At 33.0% G+C, this 11,702-nt stretch overlaps 2 protein-coding genes across 2 annotated transcripts; both read left to right on the top strand.

Annotated features, from left to right (window-relative positions):
- The first annotated feature begins 1,025 nt into the window (after positions 1 to 1,025).
- Positions 1,026 to 3,293, top strand: LOC145314163 (uncharacterized). Its single transcript, XM_080153972.1, has 6 exons — positions 1,026 to 1,077; positions 1,393 to 1,501; positions 1,925 to 2,025; positions 2,351 to 2,382; positions 2,973 to 3,040; positions 3,208 to 3,293. Exons 1-6 carry the CDS (start codon positions 1,051 to 1,053, stop codon positions 3,291 to 3,293), a joined length of 423 nt encoding a protein of 140 aa, XP_080010098.1. The 5' UTR covers positions 1,026 to 1,050.
- Positions 3,294 to 4,265: 972 nt separating this feature from the next.
- LOC145315119 (uncharacterized) lies at positions 4,266 to 10,012 on the top strand. Its single transcript, XM_080155160.1, has 11 exons — positions 4,266 to 4,317; positions 4,901 to 4,929; positions 5,012 to 5,041; positions 5,449 to 5,506; positions 6,198 to 6,279; positions 7,002 to 7,062; positions 7,658 to 7,719; positions 8,631 to 8,693; positions 8,960 to 9,035; positions 9,753 to 9,790; positions 9,878 to 10,012. The coding sequence occupies exons 4-11, from the start codon at positions 5,469 to 5,471 to the stop codon at positions 9,986 to 9,988; spliced, it is 531 nt and encodes a 176-aa protein (XP_080011286.1). The 5' UTR covers positions 4,266 to 4,317; positions 4,901 to 4,929; positions 5,012 to 5,041; positions 5,449 to 5,468; the 3' UTR covers positions 9,989 to 10,012.
- Positions 10,013 to 11,702: the final 1,690 nt, after the last annotated feature.

Below are 11,702 nucleotides of genomic sequence, written 5' to 3' on the forward strand. Positions count from 1 at the left end.
CTTGACAACCGGTTCTAAACCAGCGGATATTAATTGGTTTCAAAGCCATACTATCTAACTGCTGAAACGATATAGTTTTTTTTACAGTGAAGCTTCTTATAGGTCCTGGGAAGGTTTTAAACTATTTTTGGAGAGGGCGTCTTCACCCCCCTCTCCACTAAAAAATATTTTTAACTCTTGAAACTCAAATTTAAAATGTTATGAGGTTGACTTTTCCCTCTCCTACCAGTGCCCCTAGAGGCTTCTAGGGGCGTAGCCGCTAGTTCTAAATAAAAAAAATAAATCTATCTCTCATTTCTCTCAGACTTTACCACCCCCCCCCCCTTTACCAACCCCCTAAGTTATTCCACTGCCCTTGTGCACGCCCGTGGATTAATAGTTTTTCTTCTGCATGGCAGATTTTTTCGTTGCGCTTTACTAAAAAAAAATAGTATTTATAAATATTTTATCCATTTAGTAACATTATAATTTAAAGTGACAATATACATAGTTTTAAAGACGAAGCCCAATCTGTCCCACTGTGAGGAAGACGATTCCCTTTTCTCCCATCTCTTTTAAAGAGATTTTCTTCCCCCCCCTTCTCTTTTTCTTTTCCCTTTATATGACGTCATAAAGAAATCGTCTTTCTCACAGTGGGACAGATTGGGCTTCGTCAGTTTTAAATTATAAATATCATGTATTCTTTTATGCAAGTAACAGGATGTTTGCGTGTTTGTATGTACCTAAGGATCTCGCTAACCACTTATCAGATATGTTTCTCCTTTACAGTTTAGCTTCTTATATGTCCTTGGAAGGTTTTTAATGATTTTTTTTGTGGGGGAGGGTACCACCACTTTCTTAAGTAAATTCTCCAGAAATTTTTAAAACCTTTTTCTTTTTACTACTAAAAGAGGAAGTGGGGGAGTTAAAATCATCGAAGAGGTATGTAGACTTAAAGTGTATTATTTCTTGAAAATTAGATGGGGAGACGATTCGCGGTGGTGGAAAACTAGGTTTGAGTGAAAACATCTACATATTTATTTTTTAGATATATATTAATTTAAAAATAAGATGAGAATAACTGAAATTAAACTAAAGGTAAGGTTTTTCTCCTTTTTCTATTTAGGGGCTCTAAACCAAGAAAGGCTTTGGGAATACCACTCATATTAGTTAAATGTTTACAGGAAAAAACTTGCTTGCGGAGGGGGGGGGGGGCGGTATTCCTAGAGAGATGTGATATATCCCCCCCCCCCCTAACTTTTAAGATAGTGTAAGCGTTATTATACAGTATTGTCAACAAATCCTGGAATTTTACATTGATAAATTTTCTATCAATCAATAGGCAATGGTCTTACAGCGATTACTACGTAACTAACTAATTTGTTTATGATTTTAATTTTGTTTTATTTTTAGATGATGCGAGAAATGTTTTTAATATGTTGTATGGTTACCATTTGCATATTTTTCTACACACCATCCACAGTTCATAATTCGAATAGAATTAAGGTTTTTAATTATAAAGGTGAGTAAACTTTTTAAAAATCCTTTAAGGGACTAAAAGGGTGTAAGGGAGGGGCTGGGAGTGGATCCCACTCCTATTTTCAATTTTAGTTTTAAAAAGAAAAAGTACAAAAAATGGGAGGGAGTGGAACCATATATTTGCATGGGAAATTTTTCTTTGGAGGTTGGTAGTATCCTTTCCCAAATTTTTTTGAAAAATTTCCTGTACCTATGAGAAGCTACATTGTAAACGGAGAACTGTATCGGTTCAGCGTTAGCTAGAACCTTCGGTATAGACAGACAAAGATCGTGCTACTTTTAATTTATACGAATAATGTTTAATATCGCATCACTTACATGCCATTTATAATTAATGGTCTCTTTAACCTATTGTTTTTTTTTATTAAATCATATCAAATAAAATTTTTTCTCTATTTTTTTTCAGATTTTAGCTGGATAAAGCCGCACATATGTAAAGAATCTTTAACCTACACAGAATATAAAATAAATTTTGTTATTTGTGGACATACTTCACAAGATGATGCGGTAAGACTTGATTTTATGCAGTGTCAAACAAAGAAATTTTCAAAAAAATTGGTGCTTATTCCTCAAAGTTCCCATCGAGCCTTTACCCATTCCTTATTTGATTAGATTTAATATAAGAGAGGACGTAGTTTTGATCATATGCCAACCAAAAGTAATAAACAAACAAATGGAAAACTATCCCTTTGCCTTTTATTTAATTCATTACATTAAAAAGTCTGTAAATGAAGGATATACATATATAACAAGGTTTAGGGGGGAAAAAGTGAAAAATATATCATATTAATATCATTTAATTCATAAAAATACCAAAAATGTTTCTTTTTAGTACCTTTCTGGATTTTACAATAACTATTTACTGTAAGTATTTATTTCTCATTTTCAAAGAAATTTTAGATTAAGCATGACACCATCCATAAAAGCGAAGCTCCGAAACGGAAGGACAAACACACATTAAAACTTGAAGAGTGTCAGAACTGAATAACCAAAATGTAAATGTATAAAAGTCGAAACAAATTTGTAAGTAAATTTGTTGAAATACAGCTTAAATACAGAATATTATTTAAAGACTTACATTTTTAGGACTTTATTATAGAGATACTTCGCTTATAACTTTGTACTTTGATATTCTAGGAATCAGTATTCCAAAAATCAGATCAATCGGATAATTTTATGACATAATATTTGCTGTTAAAAAAGTTAAAAATCAACATGTTTGAAATGGACGTATGGACATTCTAGTAACGATTATAGAGTTGTTTTCAAAATCGTACCTAAATACTACAGGAATCACCATGCAAAGTTTGGAATTGATTCTATTGATTCTATTGATTCTAGCCTGTTTAAATTAACGAACATAGCTGTCTGTGACTTACGGAAGGACGGACCAACTCTTATTATAGAAAAGCTTCGCTTTTAATAACAAATGTACATATGATTTCTGTATTTAGTTATGATGAAAAAATGATGAATTTCTTTTTAACTGCTGCTCACCAATATCCCGATTCATATGTATTAGGTAAATCAATTTATATTTTCAATAAAATACTTGTACACAAACCTATACAACTAAATATTATTTCTTTTTCTGGACTTCGTCTGCAAATATTTTAAAACACTAGAAATGTATACATAAAAAGTTAGCTCTGCATTTTGACTTCGCCTTTCTCACAGGATTTATTTCAGACATTGGAAGTAATCTTGGTCCCTACACACTGGGAGCAGCTGCTCTTGATCATCATGTCATAGCTGTTGATCCTATACCTGAGTAAGTTACATACAATTTATATAACCTTGGCCCCTACACACTGGGAGCAGCTGCTCTTGATCATCATGTCATAGCTGTTGATCCTATTCCTGAGTAAGTTACATACAATTTATATAACCTTGGCCCCTACACACTGGGAGCAGCTGCTCTTGATCATCATGTCATAGCTGTTGATCCTATTCCTGAGTAAGTTACATACAATTTATATAACCTTGGCCCCTACACACTGGGAGCAGCTGCTCTTGATCATCATGTCATAGCTGTTGATCCTATTCCTGAGTAAGTTACATACAATTTATATAACCTTGGCCCCTACACACTGGGAGCAGCTGCTCTTGATCATCATGTCATAGCTGTTGATCCTATTCCTGAGTAAGTTACATACAATTTATATAACCTTGGCCCCTACACACTGGGAGCAGCTGCTCTTGATCATCATGTCATAGCTGTTGATCCTATTCCTGAGTAAGTTACATACAATTTATATAATCTTGGCCCCTACACACTGGGAGCAGCTGCTCTTGATCATCATGTCATAGCTGTTGATCCTATTCCTGAGTAAGTTACATACAATTTATATAACCTTGGCCCCTACACATTGGGAGCAGCTGCTCTTGATCATCATGTCATAGCTGTTGATCCTATACCTGAGTAAGTTACATACAATTTATATAACTTTGGCCCCTACACACTGGGAGCAGCTGCTCTTGATCATCATGTCATAGCTGTTGATCCTATACCTGAGTAAGTTACATACAATTTATATAATCTTGGCCCCTACACATTGGGAGCAGCTGCTCTTGATCATCATGTCATAGCTGTTGATCCTATACCTGAGTAAGTTACATACAATTTATATAACTTTGGCCCCTACACACTGGGAGCAGCTGCTCTTGATCATCATGTCATAGCTGTTGATCCTATACCTGAGTAAGTTACATACAATTTATATAACCTTGGCCCCTAGCCTACACACTGGGAGCAGCTGCTCTTGATCATCATGTCATAGCTGTTGATCCTATTCCTGAGTAAGTTACATACAATTTATATAACCTTGGCCCCTACACACTGGGAGCAGCTGCTCTTGATCATCATGTTATAGCTGTTGATCCTATTCCTCAGTAAGTTACATACAATTTATACGTCTTGTAAACTCATATTTCGTCATGATCAGTATCTCAATCAGTGTTGAAATAGATCAAGACATGACAAAGTTAATTGTAGAGAAGGGCTAAATCAATAGAAACTTAGCATGATTGAGAAGACGACGTAGCTGGACTAAAAGAATCAGCCTTGTGACGTTATAAAAATGAGGGATTATCCATTTTTTTTAGTGTTTTTATTTCCCACTTCTCCATTTATCTCCCCCATTTTTATGACGTTACATACTCGATTTTTGAGACACTTTGTCCAGCTACAAGACGACTCAATTCTAAACAATCTCAATATTGTTTGAATTCTATAATTTTAAGAGAAAACTTTATTAAACTTTTGTATTAATTTTTCTCACAGCAGGTTGTGATTGACCTAAATAAAAAAGTATCTTAATATATTTTGTTTTAAGCATTTTTCTACAAAAAATTTTTAAAAATTCATCTACACTTTTTTCAGGAATCATGCATATTTACATAATAGTTTAGGTAACTTTTTCTTATAAATTTACATTAAATTTTATTATTTTGTATCTATATTTTTGTGATAATGATATTATTTTTATTTCAGTACATACAAAGAATAGATTAAGAAACACAGGTATAATATTATAATATTAAAGTAACAGGATCTCTGTCTGTCTGTGTGTAATAAGGGATCTCTCTAACCGTTGAACCGATAAGTTTTTTCATAGTTCCAGGAAAGGTATATTTTAATATAAATATTTTCGGGTAGGCTACCACCATCCTCCCAAGAGAAATCACCCCTAGAAAAAATTACCCTCTGAACAAATTTTTTAAATATTCTTCTTTCTAAAACTAAAACTGAAAATGGGGAGTGGAGGGTCGACCCCTGCCCCACCTCAAGCTCCTTTATATTTATTAATGTTAGTTTGTTTTTCTAATTAATTGAGTTTCGCTTTCCTGGATGTTATCATCTGCTTTAGAAATAGTATTAATGTTAACTTTTCAGAATCTAATTAATTTAAACTATTTTTTTTTTTATAGAATATGCTTCAAATCTAAAGATGAACAATAAAGTGATACAATTATTAAACGCTGTCAGGTAAGGATAAGTTGATGCTACTTTAAAAGTCACTTTGTATCGGCAGCTGTGACTAAGCCTAAAATTAAAACCCGTTTGGATGCTTTATTTTTTTAAAGAGGTATAGCCTTATAAGCCTTTATGGTACGGTTTAGACTTCCAGCTGATTTTTAAAATTTTAAAAAGGTTGATTTACCTGAGGCTTACATCCGGCTGACGTGCGACTGCCAAACCCTGTCTACTCCTTTCTCATTTTCACTACTCTCGTCACTTCTTTTAATCCTTTAAAACTTTTTTTAGCCCTTTCATTGTATTGTTCATCAATTCGTCATAAGGCTTTCATGACAAATAATTAGAGCACAAAAAGATATAATCTTTAAAATTTTGTTGTCATATGTTTAACTTTGTCATTTATATATCCATATCATACCATACCTTTATTCGTCTTACCCTCCAAATAACCCTTAAATATGCTCTATATGATTTCAGAAGGGCTATTTTCTAATCCATACTGGAAAAGGCATTATATGATGAAACAGCTTTTAGTGCCAACAAAAAATTACAAAATACAAATGACCAATGATATGTCTATATACATTTTACTATTGGTCAATTGCAATCTATACTGGCCTATCATTGGTCATTTGTATTGTATAAAGTAATATTTTATAGGTATTACAAGCTGGTCCTTATATGATATTCTACATTTTAGTGATGATTACACCTCAATGAAGGCAGCACAGGGGGGAAAAGCAAATCCTGGCAGTGTTCATGTCATAGACATTGGATACAGGGTAACATTTTTTTTATATATATATATATTATTTATCGCATGGTATCCTCATAATAAAGTAACAGAATCTCTGTCTGTGTGTGTGTAAGGATCTTGCTAATTATGAACCGATATGGTTCTCCTTTACAGAGTATCTTGTCTTAGGTCCTATGATAACTAATAACTATTTGGGGGGAGGGTACCCCCACTCTCTTAAGAAAAAACGTCCCTATAAAATAATTTCTTTTTTAGGGAAAATTGTTTACGATACGATAAGAGGCATATTTTTCCTAAGGCCTTTATGGGGAGGAGGTGTTCGACCTTTTTCTATTTAATTTTTTTTCAAACGGGGGGGGGGTAAGTTTTTTCTGGGGAGATTTATCTTTGGATCGTGGTACTACCGTCCCCCAAAATAATTATAAACCTTCCTAGAAACTATGAGAAGAAAACTGTAAACGAAAATCATGGATCGGCAGCCGCGCGTAAGCCGCGTGTAAGCCTCAGTGAAATCTTCATTTTATCACTATAAAATTCAGCTGGATGTATAAAACTGTCACTTTAGCAGACAATCCTTCTTTCTGAAATTTCTTTTTCTGCTCACAAGCAGGTTTAAAGCTGAGGCTTATGCGCGGCTGAGGCGCGGCTGCCAAAACCTGACGAAAATCATGTCGGTTTATCGGTTACAGAGATCATTCGGTAAACACATAACGGATAGTCAACATAATGAAGACTTTTGTATTTTAGGAAGACCTACAAAAAGATCCATTTACAACAACTCAATCAGTTAAATTTGAAGATATATTAGGTAACGCATAACAAAAGTTTTTGTATAAAGTTACAAAAATTATGCTGGATTTATTAATTAAAGATATTGAGGGAAAATGTTTTGAGCTAACATTTTGTCTTCCGAACTATTAGAAAACAAGGATGACAACATCTATAAAAGCGAAGCTCTGAAATGATAGGACACACGAACATTAACACTGGTATAGTGTCAGAACTGAATACTCAGAATATAAATGTCGAACGCAACAAAATTGTAAGTAAATCTGCTGAAAAATTGCTTAAATACAGGGTATTGTTTAAGGACATACTTACATTTTTAGGACTTGATTATAGAGATGCTTCGCTTATAACAATGTACTTTGTTGTCCTAGGAATTAATATTCCAAAAATCTGAATAATCGGATAATTTTATCACACAAAAATTTGATGTTAAAAAAGTTAAAAGCAACATGTTTGAAATCGATAGGACAATTATTATAACTTGCCTAAATTAACAAAAAAAGCTATCCGTTACGTACGGACGGACAGTTAAATTTTGGGCAAATAAATAGAGAATAAGATATCATTTTGGTAAATAAATGAACTACATCCTGTTATAAATGAGCCATGATTAGATTTGATCCCGGAGAATGTTCCTGTGGCATTAAAGATGGACGTTGAAGGATATGAGTGTAAGGTAACTAACTCTACACAAATAATAAAGTATTATTTCTCTACAACAAGAACGATAATGTTAAAATAGTAGCGAAGCTTTTACTAAAGTATTTAGTCCAGAGTAGTGTACGGGGTTTTGACAGGGGGGTGCGCGAAGCGCACACAAAAATTTAACACATATCTTATGAATGTTTTACCACATTTTTACCAAAATCGGGTAGTGGGGTGGAGAGGGGTGTGAGCTTTAGGGGGGTGTATAACAGACACCAAGAATAAGATGTGTAACAAAGGGCAGTTAAACCGACACAGTTGACATGTAGAAAAACTGTGCTAATAAAACAAATACTGATATAAACAATCAAACATTTTTGTGCAAATTTAAAGCTTGCAAATGAAGATTAAATATGAGTGTAAGACTAAGAGGAATTGGGTTAAGAAAATAGCTTAAAACCACTCAAAGACATTCATTTGGCTTTCCTAAAACTACAACCATTAATTTCTCAGAATTTTTTTGCTACATACATTAAAACCTTACTACTTTACATTATAGAATACTGAAATATAATCTGAGTTCGATCTTTAAATGTGTATTTGTAGCCGTGGCCGTGGCCAGAGGTACAGCCACTAACCTAATAGCGATCTTTAAATCAAATTGGCTACGCGTGGCCACGGCTATATGCGAACTTTAAATCACGACCACTTTTTGAATTTTCAGTGAACATATAAAAAAAATAATGATAATACGTAAAAACTTCAAACATTTAAAAAACCATGTTTTATTGGAAGCACTGGCAGTGGCGACGGCTACGACTACGGGCACGACTACGGCCACGGCTACGGCTACACATTGAAAGATCCAACTCTGATTTATTTTGCTTAATAAAACAAGCTTTCAGTGTTAAAAATATGATACTATATATATATTATGTTAAGGCACTAAACAAGTTTTTAAATACCAAAGAGAAGAAAAGATTTATTCCTTACATAATGATTGAGGTAAGAAAACAATTTGTTAGCCCCGATAGGCCGAAGGCCCGGTGTAACAAAACTGGTTTTAATATTATTAGTTTTATTTTATTTTCGTATAAATTATCTGCGATGATTTTTCAGTATGGCTTAAAACAGGTTCTAATCAAGCGAATATTAAGCGGTTTCGAAGCCATACTGAAAAAAGTTATCATATTTTGAATTAGTCTGTAAACCGAAGTAGATTTTTTAAGCTTTTGTTTTATGGATCCTGTCGAATTCTTGTTTGATTGTAGTTAATGAACGTATGTCAAGATATAGACTTATGTCCTGATTATGAAACTCGTTTCCTAGGTGGACTTGAACGGTCAGGTAAACAATTGATAATTTTTTTTGAAAATTGTATTCTAATTATTCTTTGATTTATAAATTATTGCAACGGTTTTCTTTGTTGGAATGTCTATTTTTTGTCATTTATAGTATTTTTCTTAGCATTGATAATAATATCAATGTGATACAGGGTAAAAAAATGGCCAAATTCTACCCTAATACTCACATGAAGATTTCATAAAAGAGCAACACAAACGGTCAAAACAAACTTAGCACTTTTAGTTTTTAATAGTATTTTTTTAGCATTACAAATAAATAATTTTCGAACACAGTAATAGTGTCTGACTGATTATGACGTAACAAAAAAAAATAGCCAATGAGGGGCCACTATAAATTTTACCATTGGTCAATAACGGCCTCTCATTGGCTAATTTTTTTTGTTACGTCATAATCAGTCAGACACTATTACTGTGTTCGTAATTTTCATTAAAAGCAGAACCCAATTGGACCAGCCTTTGGCAGGATCCTAAGCATCAGATATTTACTTTGTATTTATTACCACCAGCTACATTTTCAAAAAATTTGCGACGTATCCAAGGGCCTCCAAGCTTTTTCATTTAGGGGGGGGGGGAGGGGTAATATTTATATCATATAGGCAAGGACGTCCAGGCTTTTGAATTTTTTTTTTTTTTTGGGGGGGGTGGTAAAATTAAAGCTTAATCATCCTCGAAAATTTATCATAATGATTTCTGTTCACAGGTTACAAAGCTTACAGACCAAAGCCAATTTCAATCCAGGTAAAGATTTTTTTTATAATTTTAATTTTTTAAAGTTTTCTATTCTATTTAAATTTTTATTAATTTATGTATTTTTATGTATTTCAGGATCTGATTAGCGTCGGAAGCGAGGAATGTTATACACGTGGTTTTATAAGAGCAGCTACTTTACAACTAGAGTTTGTCTGTTCGTCTGTCCGACAGTCATTTTTGGTATAACCTTGTATATTACCAAATTTAAAGAATCTTATTAAAATTAGTTTGTTATGGTTACGCTTTACGTAAATGTTCCAATTTCTTTAATACAAATTTTCTTTTGTTTCATTTATCGCTAACGGTTACTCCCCTAGAGGCCTCTAGATACACTGCAAAGTAGAACCATATCGGTTCAGTGGTTATTGAGATCCTTCGGTATAAACACACAGACAGGCACATACCTGTTATATGTAAAAGAAGATGAAAAATATGATAACAGATGGTCCTTATTTTTGCTCAATTTTAAAAGAAAATTGACAACCTCCCAACTATTCCTCCACTACTTGGAAAGGCACTGATTAAAAATGTTGAACCAAATATAACAAATTGTGCAGAATGGAACAGTGAGTTGCCCCACCTATGCTTTCTTTGTCCACGAGGATGCTAAACCACTGGACCTTCTACACACTGACAACAACTTTATATGGTCTGAATATTTTGATACTCCATAATAAATGCCAGCGTCAGTTATTTGAATATTACAAAGGAAAAACTTTTCCAGTGTGGCTTCGAAACCGCTGGATCCGGTTCTGAGCCATACCGAAAAATAATGTATCGTTTCGTATTACAGATATTTTTTCTATCAATAATAAAAAAAATCATAATATGAAAACCAGTTTTGTTATCCATGGCCTTCAGGGTTAAGAAAATTACTTGAAATTGAAATTAAACTTGTAATTTTTCATTTTACTATTCACGGAAAGCTGTCTATAATACGAGGCGTTAAATTACTGTTATTGATAATTGTTGTATTCAAACTTATTCACTGTGATAAATAATATATCCATCATAATTAACACTGAAGTATTTTTTTGTTATTTTGTGTAGTGTTTGTCTGTCTGTCTGTCTGTGATGATAGCTTTGCATGATTTTTCTCTTCCATTTACCTTTCCATCCTTTTTCTGATCCCTCTTCATAGTGACAAAGCTACTCTAAAATTGTAAAATCTGTACTCTATCACTCACTTTGTTCGTGGCAAGGAATTTCTTAAGAGAAAGACTTCTCAAGATTCTTGCAAAGTTTTCTATGATTTTATGTGTTATTTTTTAGGGATAAGTGACTATATAAAACAAAAATAAGAACTTGTTGTAAAGGTTTTCCCCTACAAAAATGCCTTTCCGTACTTCAGACCGTTCTTATTATTTTGAATTTCTTAAGTTGAAAATTAAATTGAGATATGCCTAAAAAAGAAATAATACTTAAATTACCTACAAAAACACATTAACCTAGTAAAAAAATGCATTTATCTCTAACATATTCCTACCAAGATATGTTTCCTAATTTCAAGATGCACATTGAAGTGAAATATTATCTGTGTATTTTACTGGTGTATAAATTGTATCCAGCTGTTACCTATAAATAATGTACAAATATATATGATTTCTCCTCGGAGGGTTTATTAACCTCAATGTTATGAAATGCACCACTCATATAACTTAACTTTCCAGACCCAACCATTTTGTTTACAATATTGCACTCGGAAATTTCTTTCTAAATATTTGAATAAAACATTTTTATTAAAAACTAAGTCAACTTATTAGATTTTGTGTGACTTTTAAATATTGGCTACTTTAAATGAACTAGTTGCTACGCCCCTAGACTCTAGTGTCTCTGTATATGAATGGACTGAGAGGGGCTGGAAAAATATCAAAATAAAAAAACTGAAATTTGCAAATAA

The sequence above is a fragment of the Acartia tonsa genome, chromosome 3 (genome assembly GCF_053477335.1).
Source record: "Acartia tonsa isolate MP-2025a chromosome 3, ASM5347733v1, whole genome shotgun sequence".
NCBI classification, from domain to species: domain Eukaryota; kingdom Metazoa; phylum Arthropoda; class Copepoda; order Calanoida; family Acartiidae; genus Acartia; species Acartia tonsa.